Source organism: Tinamus guttatus, unplaced genomic scaffold (genome assembly GCF_059628265.1).
Source record: "Tinamus guttatus ecotype Peru unplaced genomic scaffold, ASM5962826v1 Tinamus_guttatus_pri_ptg000131l, whole genome shotgun sequence".
Lineage (NCBI taxonomy): Eukaryota > Metazoa > Chordata > Aves > Tinamiformes > Tinamidae > Tinamus > Tinamus guttatus.
This window is the reverse complement of record NW_028288665.1, coordinates 4168893-4194941: the sequence shown is the minus strand read 5'-3', so window position 1 is coordinate 4194941 and position 26049 is coordinate 4168893. Positions and strand designations below refer to the sequence as shown.

The following is a 26049-nucleotide window of genomic DNA, read 5'->3' as shown; positions in this document are numbered from 1 at the left end:
AATGGCCACCTTGCAAAAAATCGTACAAAGTGTACTTTAGAAGGGCCAATTTGGTTCATAATGTTTTGCAGACAGAAGGGACAATTAAGCTTTTCTGAAGCCTTGACCTAAATGCTTTGACTTCCAAGAGAAGAAACACACAAGAAAATAACTGAAGTTTGGTGTATTGTTCCAGCAGGCACCAAGACTGTGCTATGCAGTGCTGTGAGTAGGTGTGATTAGCTCATTTGTCATTAGTTGAAGCCAGCAAGAAACAGAAAGCAGAAGTCTGAGCACACGGAAGTAGCACCCTCCAATTCTGATTAGCTTCTTTTTTATACCACGTTGTGGTAAGCGACAGGCTGCATTTGCTCCCTTAACCCTTCTACAGGAGTGAATGTAGTAACTCCTGTACCCCCTGGAGAAAAAGGAACAGAACACCTCCCTCCACAGCAGCTGAGAGACAAGAAGAAGTAATTCTGCAAACTGCCATCACCACCATGAAGGCGTCCAATGTTCTCAAGCTCATCTTAGTCCTGCTCTGCATTAACGTCAGCACAGAATGGCCTACGCACACAGTCTGCAAAGAAAGCAACTTGGAAATATATTACAAAAGCTGCGGTGAGACTTTTAAAATTTCTTTTTCTTTCTAGCTGGGCAAGACGGTGGTTCTAACACAGTGACAGCAGCTTACAAAACAGGCAATGAATGGAAGGGCTATACTTCTAGGCAAGCACTGGGTTTTGTTGTTAGAATGTTTTCAGTCTTCTAAGTAGAGATGGTTTGATTGACACACACACAAAAATCTGACTGTATTTAGTTAAAAGACAACAGACAGGAAATAATGTATGCAAATTCAGATTAATAACAACTGTAAAAATACCTTCAATTCAGCTATTGAAAGAGAGAACTAGGATTTGTATCTTAAAGCTAGGTTAATAACAACAAAAAAGCAACAAAACGACAAACAAACAAGCAAAAAAATGAGGTAGACCCTGAATCTTTACCTTTTTAACCCTGCGATGACACTGAATCTTCAATGCACTGATCTGCTGTTTTCATAAGGTAATCTTAGGCTATGGTGATGTGTTCTCTGTCCTCCTACTTAGTGCCAAGGGACCTGGTGTGACAGTAGGAAGGAATCGTGTTCTTAGACGTTGTCACCATGCTTAGTGAGACTTCAGCAGCAGCACTTACCAGAGGCATTTCCCAGAGACAGTAGGGTTTGTTTGTTCTTTAAATCTGTAGAAAAGAAAAAGAGCAAGCAGCACTGGAATGACTGAAAATGAATTCACTGAATGGTGCCTGCTTCCCAGCGCTGCCGCTTTGCTGGCCTTGTGCCGCCCCTATTGTGCTGATCTGCTTTACAACTGGGACAAAGGGAATTAGATTCACAGACGCCTCATTCATTTTCCGCACGTGATGTGAAAAGTGATTCATGGCAAATGAGCACCCTAGAGTTTGTTTTTCCAATTCATCCAGATACAAAGGGTTTCCCAGGGGGCTTTTTCTCTTGTGGAGCTTTCATGCAGTTTTGCACACCCATTAAAATAAAGCCAGTGAGGGACAAGAGAAGTAAATAAATATTTGTAATGCAATTCTTTACTGGCCTGCTCCCAGGAGAACGAAGTCAGGCGTCACATGCTATATAAACGGATGTCCTGTATCAGAAAAATAATTAATTAGATATTGAATACAAGCTTTTCTATTACTGCTATTTTAGCAAGAATTCATTGTATAAATTAATTCCATTCCCTCAACAGGCCTCACTTAGCATGAGATGCCTTAATAGAGAGGCACACGCTAGAGCTGATCCAAATGATGACATCTGTCTGCTGGGCACGTGTCAGTCAGGCATTTCTTCTTACCATGCACACCACAGGGCTCAGTAACAAAATGCATTTTTTTAGAGCTCATATATCACTTATTTGAGTTTGCCTTGCACAGAAGGGTAACAGGTACAATCATTCAGGAGGAGTTCACAGCTTGGGAAGCACAAGACAGACATAACACAGTTCTCTCAACATGAGAGAAGGTTTCTGTTCTCTTGGGCACAGCCACGGTAGGTGAGAGGATTACATGGACGTGGAAACAATGTGAGAATTAAATCAAATTTCTTGTTTGAAGCTGATCCTTCTCCCTCAGCAGCTTTGCAGAGTCAGTTGTGACCATACTCCCAGCTGCCATCCCTGTGATCTGCCCTGCCTTTTTTCCATACCTGCTACTATGCCTGTAGTGGTTGAGCAGAATGCATGTCTGCATCTCAGCTCCAGTTCATTGTCTGGTAGTTTGTATAAACTGAAATATCATGATTTCTGTAAACAGGTAGGATACAGGCATGCACTGAACCCCCACTCTCACTCCATATTCTGAATGTCATAGAAGGAAACCTGAGTCTTTGGGGGTATACAAACATCCCATCACAAATCCCATTCCCACTCAGCCATGTCAAACTAAACCTTGAGGGACCCAGGACATACAACATGAGAAAGGGCTGGAAAAGATGCACTTGCACATGCACTTGGAAAAAAATCATTGAAAGGAAATCAGAAGAAAATTCTTAATAACAAGTCCTTAGCAAATAACTCAGCCTAAGAGATGGGTGGTCTAGAAATAAAGTAAATAGACTGTATGCTGCCTCCTCTGTATAACCACAGGAGACATAACACCGAGACAGTCTATAAACAGCTAGCTAGACATTTCCCATCAGAGCCACTCTTCCTCCCAGGAACAAGTGACAAAAATGAAGGAAGATCTTAAATGACCACAAATCACTTTAGAAACCTGGGCAGGGATCCTAAGATAAAAGTGGTGCAGGTTAACATCTAACTGAGAAAAGAGAACCACAATTGGCAAGTCTATGCAGAGACGTGAAAAGAATATGCTACACAAATGGCTGATTCCTATCCCTTTTTAATTTCACAGTGATTTCTACAATAATCATGCTTTTGATCTTTTCAGTTGCACTGTAAAGGCATTTCTCTGAGAAGGGAAAGTCAGGAAGGCAGGGGTAGCTGAGTGCCGCGAGCAGATTCCAGTGCTCTTTGAGTGTCAGGCATCTACTTGAACGTGCAAGTACAAAATATAGCTCTTTGACATGTCTAGCAGCACCTGCCTCTAGACCATTCATATAAGCTTAATTGCAGCACTCTCTGTTAAGTAGCCATGAAAACAGTTTTACATTGCAGCACACAAATGAGGCCTTCTTCATAGCACAAAACAAGAGATTATTGCTGCAGATCCCTAGAAAATATTTTCCAGCTGCTTTTACAGCTCTCTTTCATGAAGTGTTAGTTGGGTCTATGTCAACAAGTCAGAATTTTAGATGTCTGTTTTTGTTTCAGCCAACATACCTGGACTGGTGTGCTCAGGGATTAATAAAGCTCTCTGTTTAGGTTAGGACCTCAGAGATTTCAGAGCTGCCTAGTGCTTCAAATCAGAGGTTCAACAATGCAGAGAGGCTAGCTAGAGGCAGGTGGTTCTTAGAAAGGGTCTAGAGAGCATCTACCATGAAGGACTTTTTGTCTTCTATGCTCTGGAGGAATAAACAGGGAATGTCAGGGAGATCTGCAGGAGAGTCAAAGTAGTAGTATTTGGAGATGGCATCTTGAAGGAGAGTCCCTATGCTTTATAAAACACTGTTCAGACCACATGGGATTTCTGGCTATCAGACACAAACAGATTTCCTAGTTCATGCCTGTCTTTTTTTTTTTTTCTTTTTTTTTTCCTGTTTTGATCTGAAGCAAGACTAATAGCCATCAATGGAAGTTTCAGGAAAGAAAAAGTCAATCACTATTCATTTCAGCCTCCAGAACCTAAGTGGGAAACAGACTGCACCCTTTTTTCAGCTTTTTATTTGCATATCCATTACTACTACTCCTACTAAAAAACATATTAAGGGATATGAGCTACTTTTTGCTTTGATTAATGACTTGATTAATGATTAATTAGACATAGTTGCAGGGTCCTCTGCTCCTGTTTTGGAAGTTATTCCTAAATGCCAATGTCCTTTCTTAAACACAGAAAATTTAGATGAAACCTACGTCCAATGAGCTTGAGAACTGCTTGCATGGCATTATGTCACACTTCAAAGAGGGTCACCTCTGTGAAGTTTATTCCTACCCTATTGGCATACAGTAGGAAACAGGAGCATTGCTCCCTTCAGTATAAGATAGTGCTGGACTATCCTGACAGATAAACTCTCATTTGTACTGTCTTTCCTTGAACTTGTGAACTCAGATTCTGATTTCCTAAAATGGTCACTAGAATTCAACAGGGTTATTCTGGTGTAGAATCTGGCCTTTTCACCTTATAGGGTGTCTATGCCCTATACCCTAACAGGAGTTAGGCTCTGCTTTGAGACAGTTTTTGAATGCTAAAAAAAAAAAAGAAATAAAAGTGGAGATTGATATACTACATAGATTGCAATTTTCTGATAATGTGTTTTTCAATACTGAATAGTTTCAGTCTTATTGGGGTCCTGTCACAGAGTCAGTCCATCACATTCTATTTCCTACATATTGAGAAGTCAAATATATTATTTGAGAGCCCTTTTTTTGTGCTTCTTCTTTTTCTTGTTTTATATATCTGTAACATCCCTGATCATTCAGCAATACCAACCCGCATTACCAGTCTTCCTAAATCCTCATCACTGTAACAATAATTTAGAGCAAATCTGTTTCTGCTTTCTATGCTAACCCATCTTAAGCTAGGTTGCTGGTTGCTTTTCCTCCAGATATGCATTCCCTGGCCACACACTCATAACCTTAAGTTAAAAGATATAAGTAACTTGATAGCTTTCACTGGAAAAGGAAAGTCTGCAAAAACTCTCACCTCATGCATTTCCAGGGCAAATGTTCTCCAAGACATTTGGTAAAAGACGATTTTTTTTCCATTATTCTTTATTTTTTGGCAGATGGATTGAACCAGATGTTTCTCTTGGACTTATTTATTTATTTCCCTCAAGCAGTCTCCAGAAATTGCTTCTGCTTCTAAATTATTTAAAGCCACATGAGCCATCAACTCCCCTCTGATCTCTGTTGCATAGATTGCTAATGGGAAAATAAGCAAAGAACTTAAGAATTTTACTTCAAAACATTTTTGTGCTTGTTTGCTCTGTCCAAGCCATCTGAGTGTCATAGCCTGGCTGCCAATCTGGTATAGCTTTTTCTTATTCCAAAGGGAAGTCCAGGTGTTGACAAGTGTATTTCTGACACCACATTCTAACAAACCAAAGTTATCATCAAAATCAAGGTAGCATGTATGTGAGTGTACATGTAAATCTTCCTGTAAATTTTTAGTCCCTCCATGAATTAAAAGTATCTGATATGTTTCATTCTGCACTCCATCAGAGAATTAGAAGTTTCTTTTCCAAAGTGACCTCACTAGATGTTCCTAATTTAATTCTTTCTTCTCTTTCAGAGTAAAGAGAATGCTTACTAAGTTTTAAAATGCAATGTTAAGGAGGAATGGGAGACAATTTCATACCTCCAAGGTACTTTGGACAAAACATTAGGTACAGTATCTAAATTTTGAACCATTTAGCAAGATCAATAATGCTTTCGCTGAGACAAGTCGTGGAGAGAATTAACCTCAGTTGTTCGTCCCTCATCACAGTTTAAATTTTCCTTTCTAGTTTGGTTCTCAAAGATTTCTTCTGAGTGCCCACAACATCCATTCCTCACAAAAGCAATGAAGGTCCTGCATCATGTATCACAAACAGGTGGTTGCCCCTGTTGCATGACAGCCTTTGCTCCTTATCACTTGTTGTTAAATCCCACTAGTAGATGCTATATCCAAATAATGACTTTTGCTATGTCTTCAACTGCCATAGCCACTGAGAATTGACAAGGTATCGCAAACAGGAGGGGTAGCAGCCCACAGTGCAAGCTATAGAAAAGTATGCTCTCCCCACTGGAAACAGACAGGAGAAGCTTATCCTTAAAGCAGTATATTGCATTACAGTTAAGAAGTACTTTGGACCAGGCAGAACTGACATTTGCTATTGCATGAAAAAATGGAAGAAGCAGTCTAATTTACTAAATAGGTGACTCACTGCTATATTAACAATATAATAAAACTTCGAGATTACCTTCATGTATTGCATAAAGTGGAGGCTATCAAAAAGTACATTCGCTGCATCAGGTTAAGAGCAAGAACAAGCCACAGGGTCTCGTAAGTACTCGGGTATAAAGCACTTCGTGTAAGCATATGAAGTGTTCTTGACATGACCACATCATCTCATCTAGAAATCTCATCAAAATCTCCAAATAGATCTGGGTACTTTGATCCTTACAGTTTACCAAAGCAAAGATGAGGTAGGAGATAGGATTCTCCCAGCACTTTAATATCAGTTGCCCCGAATATCCAGAACATTCCAAGAAGAAAGAAAACACACCTCAAAAAGACTTTTGCATTACTGCAGGCTGGTGTCACTGCACCAACTTCAAGAATACTTATGTCAACATAATACTGGGGTAGCACATTGCCCATCAGGGACAAGATGCCCAAATACCCTGTACAAAATCATTGCATATTCAATCCCAAACTTCTGATCTGTCCCAGATGCTGCATTTGGACTCAGGAGAGCTTCTAGTTGCCAAAAAAACAGGATCTTGAAAGCTATCACAAATTAATTCAATGCACCACTTTCCTCTTCACCCGAAGATGGATGGCTTCTGTCAAGAGATCCAACAGCAATCAGGCAGGTGGGAATCCAGCTAGTTTCCTTAGCAGAAGGAGCATACCTTTCCAACTATAGCTTACTGCCACACTCCTGCAGTGGATTTCAAGCCATCCTGGGAAAATAAGAACATTTCATCCATTTATATGCTGCTGATTACTGTTCTGTTTAATCAGCCTGCTACCCTAGACCATGGCATGTCTAGAAACAGCAGGGCAGTTTCTAGTAATGTCTAGCTGTATTTCTGACACAAGTCTGCGGGTTTGTTGTGAATCCCCAGTCACACTGGCAACTGCTGTTGTCCAGAGATCTCTCTGTCTTAGGTAGAGGAGTTCAAAGAACATTATAAAACCACCCGAAGAGAGAAGAGACAGATCTGATTAGGGATACAAGCAGTTATTGTATGCATCTTATTCATGCAGCGCTTGGTGTTTTCTTATCAACAGAAGAACAAAGAGTTTCTCACTCTAATACATCCCCTGCTGGGCCCAAATTAATGCAGTATTTTCTTGTTAAACCACTGTAGCTGAAGCCTGCCCTACCTCCCTTTCTCTCTCAAGCTAACTAGGACATATCAGGATTATCAAATACAAATACAGATCTGTATCTGCTGTCTTCGAAACCCAGCATCTTTCAGTTTCATGTTGTCAAACAGGTTTGGATGAAGCTTTGTCATACAACACAAAGCACTGCAATTCCTCTTTCCAAATACCACCACTGGGAGAACTAAAGAAAATGTCCATTAAAAAAACCTTGAGACATTGTCTGCCCCTCCAGGCCTTCCTGCTCTAAAAAGCCCAATGTCAAGAAAAATCCTATGGGCAGAAAAAGGCAGGCAGACTCAAGTTAAGTCTTCATCAAGAGCACTTTATGCAGGCCAGGGATATCTCTGTCCCCCAACACACCCCTCCAGCCTTAACGAGCCCCTGCCTTCACACAGTGCTGACCACAGCACTCCCCACCCAGACTACCAGAAGGTCCATGGCTGCAAGTTGCCACTAGCTGACTTCTGCTTGGTTCCAGGGCAAATACGTCCCTTATTCCTCCTTCTGCTACAACGCAAGCTCTTCAGTATGGGCTCAGCCCAACGTCCTACACCAGTTGCTTACACCCCAAGTCCTTTTGTTCTTGTGATTAGAGTCTCAGCAATACATTTGAAGAAGTTACCAACCTTCTGAGTTATTGTTTCTGAATATTTGCAAATGCAGACTTTGGTTATACTCAGCAATGCATTTCTTTTGAAACAGCAAGAGACAGAGACTTATTTGTTTACCTAAATTAGCTTCATAAGACTCTGGAATCATCTGGTTTCAAATCAGGGCCAAAACCCAAGGTAGTAATGCCTGTACCTTAATCTAACCAAACTGTACATAGTTGTTATATTTATTGCCAGTATTCCATATTCTTGAGAGAGGAGCTGATTTAAGTATCACATGAACATGCTTGAAAAGAATTTTTTTTTAACTCATGTTTTAAGTTTTTTTGCTTACAGACTGCATTGAGACTAAAGCTTCAAGGTTCTCTCTAAAGTCACAGAAGGTTTGTCAAACAGAAGCTCCTTTACTCAGTTACTTGTCTCCAGAAAGATATAAAATACAGGAGATAAAAGGCTTCAAGTTTTTTTTTTTTTTTTGCATAGGAAGCCTAAACTAAGCAAAAACCCAAAGCTGCTCATGTCTTTGAGGCAAGGGTTTTGGGAGAAAGCGTCCCAAACACGAGAAACTACAATTAGCCAACATGTAACTCACAATTTATTTTGTTACCCACTGAACAGAGGTCACTGTTTTTCCCAGCCCTGTTCACACATGGCAGTGGTTTGCAGTGAATGCAAGCCCAGAGAGAGATACGCTCAACAGAAAGTCTTCAGTAAAATCTAAATGGGTAACTGCAGCCTCTCGTTTCAGCTGGTGCTTCTTTCTCAGTACATTACAAGCAGAGTCCCCAGTGTCAAATATAACCTTGAGCATCCAGGTTAATTTATTTAAATAAACATTAAAAGAAAAGTGTTAAGTGAATATATCAAGTCTGGGATCCCAAACAGTTCCTCATTCTTTTCCTCTCCTTTCATCACCTTGAATGTTGTAAGGACTAATGAGTTAATTTTATTATGAGCTTTGAAGGTGAGGAGTGTTGGATAATTACTAAATATGATTCTTCCTTGTGCTAATTTCCAGCACCAGTGTATCCTTGAATGACCCTAACAAAGTGCAGTTATATCAGTCTATTGAATTCTACTGCTTACGCACTCCTAAAAGTGCAAATTGAAAGACTCAAAGGTGACCAAATTGGGAACCTTCTCACCACTGCAAGGCTTGCAGATATGAACTCTTGCATGCAGAGCTTGCTTGCTTGCCTGCTGCTTCTGTTCTGTGCTCTGTGTCCACATTAGTGCTTCTAACCTCTGGTTTTCATACTCATGGAAACAATGGGATTTTTACAGGAGAATCAGATGAGAGTGAACCCAGTAGCGAATAGTCAATGAGAGAGGAAAAAGGAAAGAGGAATAAAAGACAGGTGCTCTTCTAGAATAGCCCAGCAAAATTCCTAGAACAGGTGCTTCCCATCTGGCCCTACAATTTCTGTAATGCCCTGTTAGTGGCCTGGCAGGCAGGCTCTCAGGGATTTAGCCATAGCAAGTTAGCACATTATCATTCCCAGCTGCCCTCTCCATCTCCCTGCTGGAGATCACCACTCCCACAGCACAGCAGGCAGATGGGACATGTGCTGGAGATCAGCTGCCCTAGCTCATGGTGCTTGGTCTCATGTTCAGCCGGAGCTGCCAGCCCAACCCATCAACTGCAGTAACTGAGGCATGAAAGTGCATTCCCTCCTGTTGTCCCTCTAATGGGGATAATATTCTCCTTCAAAGGTACTAGGCTTGTATCCTGAAGGATTGTATACAGACTGCTATAGATCTATCTGACCTTATTCAATTAGGACTTTCTATGAAGAAAAAGAGCAGGAAAAGAAATTCTTGCAAGAAAGATTCAGGAACTTCACTGAGCATCTAACTAGTATTACTCCTCTCTATCCTGTCTTCTAGAATAATCTAGCCAAATTCATTTCTGCTAGCGCTTCACAATGTTAAGCCAAAAATCGTGCACAATGGTGCCAGGCTAAGCAGCGTGCAAGGAAAACCACGTACCAAGCCAATATTGAAAGAAATCACCCCCACAGTATTCAGGAAAGGGTGAAATGGAAGGTGGGATGTGTGGGGTCGGCTGGCACTATCCCAAGTGGCTGGTAATCAATGGCAGGATGCCAGCGACATCCCAAATTTACCTCTCATAGAGTAAGGTTGTACTACAGAAGCTCATCTTTAGTGAAAGCTATGCATTCAGTGCTGGATACACTTGAAAGCTCAGCATTAGCTTGTGGCGCTGATTTCAAATAATGGGTCTAAGAGATCTGACAGGAAAATGATTAGTTACAACAGATGAAGACTTGCCTCCTTCTGAAAACAGTAGCCTAAAAAGTTTTTAGAACTGTCTGGAAAGAATCTTGAATCAAAATCTTCCTCCTAGGCTCGTTACAAAATCTTACTCCTGCTAGTTACAAATGTTGCAGCCTTAGCCCTTTTCATGCAAAAATACATTAAAAATGCCCTTTTGACCTCAATAAGCACATTTTCACTGCTAAACATCAACATGTTTGCAAAATTTCAAGCATCGTTTTAAGTCTTGGTAATATATCAGAGCTTAACTGCAAAAGCAAAACTGCAACCAGTTGAAGAGTTTCTAGCTTTAATTATGGAAGAGGTAGCAGATTGAAGGGAGTGGGCGGAGGGAAGTCTGGGAACATAGAGTACTGTGCACTATGAAATGTTGCAGGGAAGTGGAAGGCTGAAGGGCAGCCCCACGTATTTTAGAGATTTAATGGTAAATGTTATTGCTCTGCACATGTGAAAGACATAACATGTATTTTTTTTAGTCTCTTCAGATTGAGGCAAACAAGGAAGAATAAGTATTAAACTTCCATAAGAGACACAGTGACTCATAGTTGTGCATCTGAAATGAAACACGAAAGTGGCAACTACCTCGAGTTGCCTTTGCCACAACATGAGACGCCTCAATGCTTAAAGAAAGAGAAGCACAGCAAAATAACTCTGATCACACTGCAAAGCTGAATTTAGAGACATTTTCAGTTATCAAATGGTTAAAAAAGACTTTCTTATTTAAATTACTTTTAGCTGTACACATTCTGCCTACTTGTTTTGGAGTCTAGACTCTCTGGCACCATGGCTCTGGCAATAAAGCCGTCCTTTCGGATGATAGCAGCAGGAAGCCCCCATGTGCACAATGTCTCTAACTTGTTGGATTGCAAAGTCATAGTCTGAGTTTCCACAGGGAGACGGTGAGAAAATTAATTGGAGTTTCTTTTGCCGGTGGAAAAGTTTATGTTTCTCAGCAACAGAGCAACAACACGAAATCCAAGTATTGCTAATTCAGAAATTCCCCTGGAGTTTTTCACACAAGTGCTTCCACACTCTCTTGTCTCTGGGGATCAGAAAACACTTTTCTGGATGCACCAGGGTCCCTCTATGCTGCATCTCTGCAGTGCAGCAGGAGAGACTCGTGGCTACAGCACAACATGAGAACGATAATCTGGTTGAGGAGCATAATCTATAGCAAAGGACAGGCTCATTGGATATCAAAAATAAACTACTATGAAGTCCAGATTCATCATATAAAGTTAATGCTTTCTATGGAAGCTTAGCTTTATGAACAAACCCTTCCATCCAAATGGATTTATTGATGGGAAAATTTCAGCTAAATTTTTAAGCTTCTAGTCCAAATACAACAATTCAGTTTGCTGACTAAAGCACAACTTAATCTCTTTGGAAAGCAAAAGAGCATGGTATACATTGCAGTGCCATTTTTTTTTTTTTTTTAGCATAGCTCCCTCTGGGAATTACAGAACTGACAATTTTAGTATTTTGACAACCAGCAGTGTTTGTGGGCACCAGTACCCAATATGCTCAGAATCTGAGCAGCTGCTTCCTGAAACTTATCACCACACTACATGCTAAGAACAGAAATGAGAAGGGCTCTTGCAGAAGTCCAGAGGAAAACGGAAACCAAACCCTGAGGGTTGCTAGAGACCAGAGGGTTAGCAGGCACAACTGCCCCAAAGAAAGAGAAGTTTGACGCTATTTCCATCTGGAGCAGGAAACTGCTTTTCTAGGTGGTTGCAACGACTTTTGAAGTTGCAATAACAAAGCAGGAACTGGCAGGAATAAGGAAAGGGAGATGAGACAACCCTCTGACTCCTATCATGCTTGAGCAGCTGATAAACAACTGCAGGTGGCACCTTTTCACCCCTGACTGACCATGCAACTGCAGAGACTGGTCTTTTGGGGTGGAGGAGAAAATCCAGCACAGGAGAACAGAGCTGTGGGCAGTCACTGTCATCTGTCTCCTTTAGTTAGTTAAATTTAGCAGAGCTTAAAAACTTGGGAGCTCCATTTACACAACACGGATAATTCCAGTAGGGGAGAGCTGGGCTTAGCTGGAGCCCCCAGCCCATTCTGGCTCTTTCATTCATTTCACACTCTCCTCTAGGCAAGTAGGCTTTAGCTACCCATGCCTGTTCCCTGCAGACTTCTACAGGTGTGGAAGACGGCTGTAGAAATAGGGTCAAACTGGGAGCTAAGGCACTCCGGACACATCATCTCAGGTTCATAACAGACATTCTTGATGCAAGTTTCACCACAGCATCAAAGTAAAATTCTCCCAATTAGTTATTTTCAATTCAGTGAGAAGTTTATCTCAAAATACAAGTTTAGAAACAGAATTCAATTCCCAAGTCCATATTTTATCATGAGCAGCTTTATCTAAACTGAGGAGCCTACAGCTGCTTCTGCATGTACCATAGTCGCATGTGGGTACATCCTATGACATCTCTGTTTTCTCCAGAAAAAGAAGTGGGATTCATGGGCCAAACGAGAAACCACTGTAAGGACCAAATATCTGCCTAAATCAGGTCTTGAGTCTTTGGCATACATCTAACCTATTCATCTATGGGTTAAATAAGATGTAGCTGAACTGGCCAAATTTTCCATCTCCAGCCATGGTCTGGGAAACTTCTGAACATGTCTTTCATTGCGGCAGCTCCAGCAGCAACTGAGCTGTTGGTTGATGTTGACAGCTGTCATAAGATTGAAACACTGCCAAGTCTTCAAAAGTCCCAAAGAGTTTAAGCGAAGATGGTGCTGAGGGACAGCAAGGAAGAAGGCAGAAGCAGAGAGAAAGCAGTTGTATTTGTGCAAGAGTTTTGGCAGCTTTGTGCTCAGAAAGGGAAACCGTGGAAACTGGTAAGAACCACGTTCAAGTCAATCATCAGCCACCGGGATCCCTTGGCCTCCCACTCCGCTATCCATCTCCCTCTCTTGGAGATGCGTTCCTGGGTTAGAAATATTACATGATGGTGGATCCAGAATGAAATATTGCAGGATCTCACCATTTTATTTTAAGTTTAGACTTCTCATCCCACTTCAGGATTCAGTTTCCCAGGAAAGCTCAAAGCTACTACGTAACGCAAACAAACTAAAAAACATCATCACCATAAAATGCATGTCACAGATGAGCAAGGAATAGAAATGTGCAGACCCTGAAAAGAGTACCTGTGCTAAGGTTTCAGTGTAGAACGAGTAATGACTACTCACCTTTTGGTGAACTTGGTTTCCTTAATCTCCCTCCCTTCTTTCTACACAGTTGGTTTTAGCAACACTTAGGCTATCTGCTGAATGAAGTTCACATTAAGTGGCAGGAAAGACAGAAGTACTGATTAAATATGTGGCACGATCTCTAAGCATTTCAAAGAAACATGTAATTTGGTTTTCATAATAATCACATAGTTTTATTGTTGTTTATATTATATTGTTATATTTATTGTTATACTGTTACTATATAGTTAATATCTCATTAAAAATATGAGTAGTTACTCACTACCTTCTCTCTCCTGACAGATCCTCAGCAGGATTTTGCTTTCAGCATTGACCAGTGTCCTGACATCCCCTCCCACACCTTTAACATTAGAGCTGCCATGATCCTAAGTAAGTGAATTGCTATTTCTTCATGCCATAAACAAGTAATCCCACTGTGTGAGTGCTGGTAAGTGCCCTCACAAGTAAGAAGCAAGTAAATGTCTGAACCTCTGACTAACGATGAATTTCTGAGAAATTTCAAAAACAGGGGCATCATGTGGGACCAGATAAATTTCAGTTCTGTTCTCAGATCTGCCTTAGACCTTCCATGTGAACTTGGGCAGGCCACATCTCTCTGGGTCCTTGCTCAGTTCCCTTTGTATATATAAAGCTGCCAAGGTGACAGCTGCTATAGAGCTTGTCTTCGCATCTAAGCCATCTTGAAATAGTCCAAATGAAGTAGCTATAGCACCCAGAATTCTGTGCTCACTTGGCAGTGCTCTCCAAATTCCCAGTGGCTGACTCTTCCAGGAAAGACACCAAGTGAACTGCAGGGACGCTGGGGAAGTAGGGTGGGAGGACCTCTTTACCCTTTCTGGACACATAGGGAGTGATGCTTGGACACACTGGAGAGTCAGAGCAGCAAAACTGCTAGCCTGAGCCAATGCTGTGCCATCAGCTCACCGGATGGGCTAGCCAAAAATATATCCTGCAGTGCTTGACTTAAGAAGGTCAAAAGCAAAACTGCCCTCTAGTTAAGGGGCTGGGTGCACAAGCAAATATAAGGTATAGCTTGACTTGTGACCCTAGCCTTGCATGGACAAGAGTGCTTCTTTCAACAAAAGAGGCCCCAGTCTCACCTTGAGCCTCCAATACTGCTGGAATACTACTAGATACTACTACTACCAAATACTACTAGAATATAAATACGAGATATTTGGCTCAAGTTTCTGCATGCTCCCTGTGCTGAAAAAAGAGTTTGCTATGTCACCCTCTCATAGCCCTTCCTTGTGCTTCAAGTGCTTCCTTGTATGCAGAGGACTCGTGGTAGGAAGAGCTAAGCACATGCTGCCTGGGAGCACTGATTTTCAGGGGGCTGCAAAGAGAAACAGGCCTGCGAATGGGCATTTGCAGATTCTTTTCCGCTGGCTCAGATTACAGGGGTTCTTCTCTAAATCCAGTAGCCTCACCAGCTGTATTGATACAGGGCATGAGTGCAAGCAGGCAAGCTCCTGGCACTGGCCGGTCCCCAGCACAGTTTTCACCCAGGCCAGCGAGCTCTCTCCCAGGCAGCAGGCGTAGGGGCTGGCCTGTTCCCAGCAGACGCACCAGACAGCCACTCTGCTGGAGGATGTGAGGGAAGAAAAAGAGTTTAGATGTATGGACACAAGCTTTACTATGCTAGCTGGGATCAGAGAATGGTCACTAGTGTAGTTTATTTAACAATAATGATGCAGCTATTATGACTCTTGTATTTGGCTGGGGAGACTTAAAGATCATAGAATCATTAGAATCATTATGGTTGGAAAAGACCTTCAAGATCGAGTCCAACTGGTAGATCTGTCCCTGAAGCATAGATTTCTACATATCAGGAGTTCTCAGTGAAGAGAAAATAACACAATAGCTTAAGCATTGGAGGAAAAAAAAAGGTGGGTTTTTTTAAAAATAAAATAATAAACTTGTGCTTCCTCTGAGCTCTCCTCTTTTTTTTTGTTTTTTTTTTTGGTTTTTTTTTTTGTTTTCAGGACACAGCATCAAGCAGTTGCATGCAAATATTAAACTGATCATAAATGGGAAAACCGTCTTAAGCTACTCGGAGTCACTTTGTGAGCCAGATGATCCTAAAATTATTTTCTGTGGAAAGAAGAAAGGAGGTAATTTAGGTGGCAATCTAAATGTTTTATGGCTACTGAGCATTGCAAGCAGGATGTGCCTGCTGTGTTGCTGAATGAACTGATACAACATAATGTTCTGTTTATTTCAATAGCATGTTAATGTATGACAGAAACATAATAGGACAGACATTTTAATTTTAGAGACCTCTTTTTCCTTAATATGTTTGCTCACCTTTTTTAAATCAGAGTATCATATACACATTGGATTTCAAGTTCATAAAAATACTATGGTAATATTACCCCACTTCACAGCACAGAGAAGTTGTAAGCTCTCTCTCTATATATAGGTATGTATGGGGCTCTGTCTCATGACTGTCACATGACCAACGAGTATTGCAGAACTGGCCTTTATTTTTGTTAAAGGAAAGTCTGTGGAATGAAGTTCTGAATGAAGTTCTATGTTACTAATCAAGTAATGCTTCCTATCCTTGAAGGCAGTTTTTAACTTACTTAAAGGGAAACTATGCTTGAATAAGGATATTTGGATCAAGATACTGTTTTACACTATCTGTGGTTTCTGTCTTGTTTCAGCTTAACCCTTGTCTATCTTGCAGTCAGAAGGTGTGAGTTTAGTTCATGCCCATCAACCCAACGCAGCCTAGTTATTTCACAGTAGCATTGGCTACCCTGGCAAAATATCCACCTTTGGTCACAGGTGGGCCTGGCCATCCCAAGGACCTCATCTCAATATCGGACCAGGTGCTATTAAGGTAGCCATGGTGTTTCCACAGCCTCTAGGCTGTAATATCAATATAGATATTGCGAACAGATATCAGTCACTGTGAAGTTCCTTTTCTTTATATTATAACCATCTCTTTAGGCTGGTTTTAAGCAATTATAACCATCTCTTTTGGCTGGTTCGGGAAAGCTTGTCACAGATTTGTTAGTGAGCCAGTTAGTTTCAGAAACTCCACTTCCTTTCCATTCACTTGCATGTCCATCATAATACTCCTGCAATAATTCATGTGCAAACACCAGAGGTTTGACAACTGAGCATACCACTATTGCAAAGACAGGCCCTGGAAAAAAAATCACTAAGACATTTCACACAGCATAGAAATATCACAAAGAATAATAGAAAAATGCTGCATGAGCAAGCAATTATGTAAATCCTGTGAGCCAGATAGACAGAAGAACAAAATTTAGAAGCATCTTCAATTTTTGAGCTTTTGAGTATTGAGTCATAAGACAAAAAAAAAAAAAAAAACACATACACACCCACAGACCTACTGAAAAACTGTCTTATTCTGATGAAGTACTTAATAACATCCTTTAGAAAATACATTAAGGAGAAGTAGAGTCAATCCTGAGACAAGCACAAACTGCTATTCACACATTATGCCTCAAAGCTAAATTCTCCTGAGGTTTCCAAGTCCTTAATCTTGGACTGGCAGAGGATTGTTTCTCCTAATTGAAGTACATTATGATATAAAACCGTAGCTGGTTATTTAAATAGCCTCATGCATCTTCATTTAGAACCATCCCTAGTAAGTGCAAGGACCTCTGCCACACACTTTTTTTAAAAATGCCACCTCCTTCAATAATTATTTTTATTTAGTAATTAAGTCACAGTGAAAAAGTGAAGTTTTTCAAACCACCAGAGTTCGAAATGAAACTGTGGTATTTTTTAATTAGTTGATACTTGATTTTAATCTATGTTATAGGGCATCCAAGTGAATTGAAGTTTGACACAATTCAGTGTAGCCATGTTTTGAGTATAAGAGCGTGGCTGTAAATCTGACCTAAAATCTATGGAAAAAGGACAACACTGTGAATGGTCAAGTATGTATCTTAGCAAAGATGACGAAGAGTAGATAGTCCTGAAGCTTGTTATGTAAAGTTCCATTTTCCCTGTTTTACAGGCAACATTTCCAACAGAGATCTGACCTGAGTTTAAATATAGTTCCACACAGAATTTGTTGGCCACCACAAGAAGGCAAAAATGGTGCATCCCTCCCTCTCCTGATGACAGAGTGTATTTGTACTGCAGGTTTTATTGGACTGCTTGTGTTGACAAGTGAAGCAGAAGTTACAAGGAAAAGAGATTTATAAGAGCTGAATGTGAGAATTTTTCTCTGCTATTTTATAATGCTACAACTTTGCCACAACTGGAAAAAATGTTAGGAAAACTAATATAGCTGGATGCTTCCCTAACATATTTATTATTTATTTTAAGCAAAGGTCACATCTGGCACAGCTCATTAGGGATTTTAAACAGGATTCCAAGACCTTTTTCTTTGAGGTATAATCCTCTTCTGAAGCTGCAGGCTCCAAGGTTGCAAGGAAGTGGGCCATTTCCCATTTAAGAACAAACAATAACAACAACAAAAACAGCCAAATTCTTTGTGGTATAACTGGAACTTAGCTCTTCCGCTTTTTTTAGTAGGAAGACCTGCTTACTCCACATTTCCTCTAAAGAATATTGTTGCATAAGATTTAACAGATTTCCAATGCAATAACAAAAATCAGAGAAACATACCTAGTATGGTAATATTAAGCAATGTGCTAACCACAACTTGCAGGCTTAATAAAAACTTCTTGATGAAAGATACTTGGATATTCTGCAAGCCCACAAGTTTTCCTCCGGCCCCAACTGATAAAGGCACCACCTGACAACTTGTACTGTCTCTCGTGCGCGCTGTTGTGCTAAACAAAAACCACCCCTAACTCTGGGCCTGCATTTTTTAGATTACCTCATTTGGTTAGGTATTGCTGTATGTTTGTTTCTAAAATGGTATTTGAAGATAAAATAGAGAATGGGACATGGACTGGATCTCACTTTGAGAGTTTCAGTACATGTTTGTGAGGAATCAACTACACCATAAAGTTAGGTCTTGACTGTTAAGCCATTGCTGTTCCCACTAGGCTCTTCAACTCAGTTTTTCCTTCCCAGTAGAGAGAGTGCATGTTTCTCATTCAGCTACATATTTATATAGATTTTTCTCATCCATCTAGCAGTTGGGTGAGATGGCAGTTATTCAGATCATTCCTCCATCCCTAAAATTCACAGAAGTTCTATACCAGAGCTGCATGGGTGCAAGATCGTGTCCTAGAAGAACTCCAACATGGCGCATTTAAGTTCTAAAAAGATTTAAAACACAGAAAAAGGAAGAGGTGGGTGCAGATGTACAGGGCCTTTATATAGTACAAGAGTGTGAGAACGTTAAAAGATTTTCAGTGCAAGGAAGATCTGAGAAAGAGGAGTGAGAATTTCATTATAGGTGTTTTGTCAGGAATGAGAGGCATCTTCATGATAAATGATAACTAGTAACTTGAAGTAATTCTCTGGAAGTTCTTACACATTTGAAAGCTCTGCTTCAGACTAGAAGCTTCCAGGGGCCCAATCAGCAGCCAGGTAAAGGACCAAGCTACTTTAATAAGAAATAATAGTAAAAATCTGCTCCAAAATATACAATAAAATCACCCCAAATCAGCAATCCATTAGAAATGTTTTACAAGATATTCCAGAAATCACCTCAATTAGGTCTTCAAGAAAAAGAGTTGAATGTGAAAGGCAGGTTCAGTACACCACTGATTACAGAACACTGACAGATGCTGTAACTTGCAGGCATATAAAGAAACAGGGGGACTTCTTATTTAGAAAAATGCAGCTCTGCATATAAGTGTGTGTGTGTGTATAATCACATATTTTCTCAGCTATAAAAGCATCCAAATTTAGACAGAAAAGCTCTAAAAAGACCACACAATTCATTCAATCAGCTAGGCTCACAGTCTGTGAAAGTTACACTTACTGAAACAGTTGTGTTCATCCTCTTTCAATGGAGAATATAAAAACATACAACTGTATGAAGGCTATTATGATAAATTACAGCCCTTAAAGTCTAAAGTATGTGTACAGAAGAACAGTAAATGGGCTTTAAAGAACTTCATCCAACCACTGTGCTCACTGAGAATGTTGCTATGGTCAGAAATGAGCATAGCCAATAAAATTCAGCAGATTTATGTCAGTTTCTGGAAGGCCTCAACTAGCTGAAAATTAAGAAAGCTTTTCTTTTTTTCAGCAGGACATGCACCTTCCCCGGAGAACACCCTTTTCCCATGCTAGAAACAAGGAGAGTCACAAGGGTTTTCTAGAGGCCTGGCTGACAACATAAGCCATTGCAAGATCCTTAGTTAGAAAGAACTATGCGAGGACAATTTTGAGGAATAAAGTAGTAAATGTGGAACTCAAACTGAGTGCACAGGACCCAGGTCCACAGTTTGAACTTCCCCAAAAGACAGCATAGCCCAGAGTGTCCTTCATTACCAACAGCACAAGGAGTACAAGGGTGTAGCCACCATGCACCAGCCACTATGCAGGAGCAATCACAGAGACTCTAACAAGGAGGGTTGAGGCAGAGCCCTAGATCACACTGATGTAATCAGATGTAATCACTTTGTCACGGTAAAGTGAGGAAAAAAACATCTACCACCTTCACTAAAGGAGAGATTAGTATCTCCATAATTTCAGAAGCAAATGTATGAACTGATGATACCTACTTCATTTTGAAATATATACTTTGCAAAGCTTCAATGCTGCTTCTTGACATTTAAATTCTGGATTGCTTTCTTATGACTTTGGTAGGATCCTAATGAGCCACCTGAGCCAAGAGGAGTTTCCATGTCCCACTGCAGATTTCAGGGGAAGAAAGGGTTTTTTGGTTGCCCTGTTTCCTCTTTACTATCCTGTGCTATTATCCAGCAATAGTCGGGCTCAGACCTGAGGTGGATGCTGCTTTTCTCTCTCTCCAACAAGGTCCACTTTAGACCATTTACTGAAACAGATTGCATACAAACCATGACTCATTGCACTGCACTGACCACACATGGGGCAGCTCACAATATGTCTTACCAGACATCAGCACATCTACACTCCAAGTCCCAGGGGAGTCACTCATCACACAAGTCGTGCAGTATGCAGTGTCTCTAACTACCATTTAGGCTCTAGCAAGTTGTGAAGTGAGGAGTGGGTTGTGCTGTATTTTTGAAATCTTGAGTCACAGCTCTGCAGTGGAGATGTGTCAGACTACAGCACTCTAGTTTTATGCATGGAAGCAAACAGCAATGGCAACCACTCTTTGAAAAGAAATAGACTTCCTGTGGTTCAGGCAAAGTGGCCAGAAAAACAGAGAACAAAGGGAACTTCTGCAACTGCTCTAGTTAATCAGTTTGAGAGTAACAAGCCAGAACACACAGATTCTAGTCTCAGTTTGGGTAAAAGGTTTTTCAGGGGAGCACTCAGAAGTCATGCTCCACCTCCCAGGATCATCAGGGCATGACTTCTAACAAACTCACCACTAATGCAAAGCTGTAGGACATTGATGATGTCTCAGGTTTCTCTTACTCTCTTCCTGGTCCATATTGCAGTCATGAATCTAAGTTTGTTAAAAAGCATTAGCTAACATTTCAAATATGTGTGAGGAAGACATTCTCTGAATACTTTTCTGAATTGTCGTGGGATGGACCATGGGGCACAAACATGTGACAAAACCCCTTTTCCACCCTTTAACTGGGAACAACTCAAGGCATACAGAGTGAGATGGGACTAAAGCAGCTCTCAAGAAGTAACAAGCATAAGGATGCCAGCAGATACTCATATAAATACGATGAAATGCTTACTCCCGTGTCACTGTCAAAGTAAAGAATATTTCATGACACCTAAAAAAGAGAATCCTGAGACAGTTCTCTGAATTTTCTATGACTTATGTAAGGCAAGTTGTTCAAAAAAAAAATCTGTATTGAAACATTGAAGAATTTTATTTTCAATCAATCAAGACTACTGAGTTTGGGCCAGTAAGTTATGGGAAAGTAGGAGGAATTGCAGAAGAGCTTGTGAATTCCCCAGCAGGGCTGAAATCAACTTTTTTCCTACAGTGAGGAGAAAGTATGTCTAGCAATGAGGGAGATGAAGACTTGAAGGTGGGACTCCTGGGCTCTATTCCAATCACCAACACAACTTGTGTTGGCTTTAGCACATCACATAACTTCTTGGTGAATGTTCTCTCAACAGCAAGATAGACACGTTCTTATTACTTTAAGGTCATGTTCAACAAGCAGTCAGAAGCTTACACCTACAGAAGGACTCATCTCAGACCTTTTTTTTTTTTTACTTAAAATTACCAAAAACAGTATAGGTTGACTCTTGCAGCTCCAAATGCTTAACAGGCACAGGCATGGATTTACAGATCATGCAGATCATGCTGCTAAAGGATTTGTGTGTAGCAAATCCCAGTCCTTTAATTTCCTCACTTGTAGGATGCACACTGACAGAGGAATATCCACATTGTTGGGCAAAAACACATCCCCCTTCTCCACTCAAACACAGATTGTATTTGCTTCTTGAGCCATGGCCCTGCCTTCCGCATAAGACAGCACATGCCCTGACATCTCTCTCAGGAGGGCTGTTGCAAGACCATGCATGAGCACTTTACAGTTCTGTAACACTTGTCACCAAAGCACTTTGAAGTGCTATTACAAAATATCATCTATTATCAGCCGCTTTTTTCTTTCATGTGTGGAACAGTGTCTAACCACCCATCATCATATTTATCTTTCAGAACATATCTACTATGAGGGACCAGTCACACTAGGAATCAAAGAAATCCCACAGGTAAGTTTGTCACAGCTATACTCCCAAATAGAAGTACTTTCTAGAGGGCGCATGGTTAGAAAACTACAAACCATCATGTCAGCATATGCGAAGCTCTCCCAGTCTCCACCTGGAAGTCTCCACCTGGTGTAGGGTACAGCGGTCAGAAGATCTCGCGATGAACGGAAAGAATAGTGGAAAGAATAGGGGAAGGTGGGCACGTGGAATGGGAAGAAGGGTTGGCCAGGGATGAAAATGATAATGCTGATTACTTGCTAATTGCTTGATGGACTAAAGGATTTTCTGAGGCCAACTGTTAGATGGTAACAGAGATATAGGATACGGCGGTCAGAAGGGGGCGTGCCTCCACACACAGGTGCCCTACATAAGTTTGGATGTCACAGGTGCCCTACATAAGTTTGGATGTGTTAGTGAATAAGTGCCAAGTGCTGCATCCACCATAGTGGTGTGTGTGCTCATTTGGCCCGGGTTCCCGGGTGGTGGAACCCGTGCCTGCTCGATGCGTTGAGGCAATTGAGGTCGAAAGGCAGCAACCTGGTAACGTGTGGACGCAAATCTTTGTCACCATGAAATGAAACAGATTTGATTAAAGCACTAGGAGAGTCATTATCATCCAGAGAGAGACAGGGTGTTTCAGGATGCTGAATCTTCAGCCAGTGCTAAGGGATGTGCTCATGCAGTTCTTTTAGTAGACTGCTCTCCATTACTCTTAAACGGGCAATAAACAAATCCTCCAAAGGATTCCTGAGACAGTAGTGAGCTGAACAATTTGGAGACATTCATTCTCATTGGCTGTAAGGGCTATTTAGATAACTACTGCAATTGTACTTTTTCCACTGTAGATATACAGTGTTAGATCCAAAGATAGGTCTCCTCTAAGTTGATATTGACAATGCAAGTCATGAAGTCTAGGAACATTTTCTCTAGATTCATGAAGCCTTAAGATAAGAGATGAATTTCTTAGAAAGATGAGAAAGTGCTCTAGGCACTGCTCATATTGAGTTTCCTGCTTATCCACCAAGGGTGCTCTTTGTGAGCAACCTTCCTCCACATCGAACTAAATCTCCTTCCTAAACTACAATCAAATCATATTGCAAAGCAAGACAGGTCCTAAATGCTAAAAGTTCCATCATCTCTCAACTGGGCACAACTTGAAGCTATCTATGTTTGACTAGTGAATAATAAAAGGTTTTTAGCCAGGTACCTGAAGAGCCTAGATTGAAAGGGAGAGGGCAAGATACAGATCATCAAGACATCTGGTTGAGAATGTGAGGGAAAAAGAAGTAGTCACCACCATGAGAGCTTGCAGTCCAGATGTAACCATGACAAGTGGGTCAAACACTCTCTTAGATTTACTGAGACCTTCAGTAGCTGACATAAATCTACATCACAGTCTCAGAGAAGATCTGGGGCCTGCTCAGGACCTGCTTGATGCAGGCACAGAAAAAAGAGGAGACAGTGTCAGAATGGGGAAACAGAATGAGAACATAAGTCCTGGAAAGTTGGGTTTGCTGAGATCTGTTCTCTTGAGAACAAAAATGCTATTTCATGGAGAATCAAGCCTCTGTAACAGCTACCAGCACATTTCCTTATCCAAACATCTGAAGGGAGCAGTTTTGACTATTTTTCAAAAAGCTAGAGCTTCTTTAAGATTGAGATTTCTGTACTGCAATGCTATAATTCTCCCACAAAAGGAATTACTAGTTCTTTCAACCACACAATTTGAAATTAAGCCCCCTCTAGTTTTATTATATAGTAATTCATCACAGATCAAATCATCTACATATATGCATCCAAATTTTATCTTTATAAAAAATTGTATAAAGTGATAACAGTGTATGACTGAACCATGGGACTAGAACAAGAGAAGTGCCAGAAAACTGGAGGCTTCTTCCCTTTCTTACTACTAAATAGCACATGCCATACTGTGGTTGCTCATAAGGAGCATGAGAAACCACACAGATTCAGAAAGAATTTTTATACATCAAAACATTTTGTTCCCCCTGCACTGTTTTAATTTTGAACTTCTTGTGCTGTCAGTATTGATATTCCTGATGAGAGTCTTTTGGCAGAAAATATGGATAACTCCTTTACCAGTTCTGTATCGCATTTGGACTGCAAGATTTTTGACGGATTTGATGGGAAAAGTATTATTTTGCTACTAGGAAGAGGACTCTATCATAGAAGCAGCAACAGTTATTTAATACTTGCTGGCTAATCTCTTATTTTGTGCTTGTCTCACGCAGGGAGAGTACACTATTTCAGCAGTGCTGACTAATGAAGATGGCCTCACTGTCGCTTGTGCTGATTTTAACGTGAAAAATTATTTAGATTATTATTAGCAACAAATAAACAATGCGCCCGAAGCCATTTAATTAAAGTTACAGATCACCAAAATTGTGCAAACCAAGTGAGCTACTTGCATGCTACAATGATTTTTAAGGAAATAATTTGCACATGGTTGTTTGGATGCTATTTCTCTTTGTAATTCTCTCTTTTCAAGATGTCAGTAGACCCTCTAGTGGTAATCTTATCTCTAAATGCACACTGTAACACACTTTTTGCTTCTAACATACACAGTTGCAAATAGCTGTTGATACCAGCATTCTGGTCTCAGAATGAAAACAGCACCAGGCAGAACAGGCGAGAGCCTAAACAATTTTTTATAGTGAGTCGGGGAGTAAACATTTTTTAACATATGCTAAAGACAACTTTCATATGTATTACCTATAGTTACAGTTACAGCACTCCACATTTTGAAATCTTCCTCAAGGACTGGACCTGCCAGGACTGCCAGATTTTGTTACAGCCACTGAACAAAGACCAAACATTATGGATATGTCTTTTTTTCCCACAGTGTTCCATGTCCAGTCATTTCACTCACATCACTCCAGTCCTCAGGAGTCTACTTTAATTTCTTTTTCATTTTTTTAAAATGTTTTCAGCAACACATTAATCATTCTGTTTTTAAGCTATGCATTCTACTTGCTTCTCAATAAATTCATAATAAACGAATATTTTTCCTCAATTATATGTAAGAGCATTCCAAAACTTAAGTCAAAACAAAGTAGAAAAAAAAGAGTGAAACAAGTGAAATTCCCCCTCCTCCTCCTGCCCTCTTTTTTTTTTTTGCTTGAAATATCAGTCATGTTGATGTCCATATACATATATATATGTGTGTGTGTGTGTGTGTGAGCACATATATATATATTAGCAGTGGACAAAGCATTTGAACAGAACCCCCCCACACACAAAAGAAATACACACAGTCACACCTCAAGCTCCCCAGTGCAGCACATCACTGAAACCTCTCCCTGTACCAGGAGCCTTTGCAGATGACATGACTGATGGGTAGGTAACAGATCACAGGGGTTAGCATCTTGGGTTGGAGACCATGAAACTGGTGACCTATTTGGTGGAGTGGAAGTCGCCGCAGGGGAAGGATCAGGACTGGGGTTGTGTGCTGATTCAGAGAGAGGAGGGTGGGAAGCAGAGCCTCAGGAGTGTCCTGGAGATCAGTGCCAACTTACAAGGCAAGGTAGCAAGCACAAGACTGCGTGCCTTGTCTTATTCTTAACATGTATGGCAAGGGCAGCAAAGGTTGTGGCCGCTTGGGAGCTCTGGCATGAGATCTCTTTCCTACACACCCACATAATTGTGGTAAAGACAAATTCCTGAGCAACAAGAGCATCCCTGCTGCGCAGATGACCGAGACAACAAAGCAGCCAACAGCTAGAGGGCACAGGATAGTCGCTTGTCTCCCATGTGTGTGGTGCAGCTCTCGCTCACCGTCCCAGCAATCCCAGCAATGATGAGCATCTCCTTGAGACCTGGCTCATGTTAGGCAGGCTTACCACTGTTGAACATAAACCAGCCAGCACTACAAACTGGGACACAGCACATTTAACATACTATAGTTTCAGGCCATTTTCATTAAAACCTGATCGGGAGGGAAAAA

At 40.8% G+C, this 26049-nt stretch overlaps 1 protein-coding gene across 1 annotated transcript; it reads left to right on the top strand.

The window, feature by feature from the left end:
* Positions 1-442: 442 nt before the first annotated feature.
* LY86 (lymphocyte antigen 86) lies at positions 443-24488 on the top strand. Its single transcript, XM_010227034.2, has 5 exons — positions 443-600; positions 13629-13715; positions 15332-15460; positions 22039-22091; positions 24338-24488. Exons 1-5 carry the CDS (start codon positions 480-482, stop codon positions 24431-24433), a joined length of 486 nt encoding a protein of 161 aa, XP_010225336.2. The 5' UTR covers positions 443-479; the 3' UTR covers positions 24434-24488.
* Positions 24489-26049: the final 1561 nt, after the last annotated feature.

Bases quoted from the DNA above. Each gene is read 5' to 3' on its own strand.
- LY86 (XM_010227034.2), top strand. From the start codon at position 480: ATGAAGGCGTCCAATGTTCTCAAGCTCATCTTAGTCCTGCTCTGCATT. The intron at 13,716-15,331 runs GTAAGTGAATTG...TTTTGTTTTCAG, and splicing joins TAGAGCTGCCATGATCCTAA to GACACAGCATCAAGCAGTTG. The intron at 15,461-22,038 runs GTAATTTAGGTG...TTTATCTTTCAG, and splicing joins CTGTGGAAAGAAGAAAGGAG to AACATATCTACTATGAGGGA.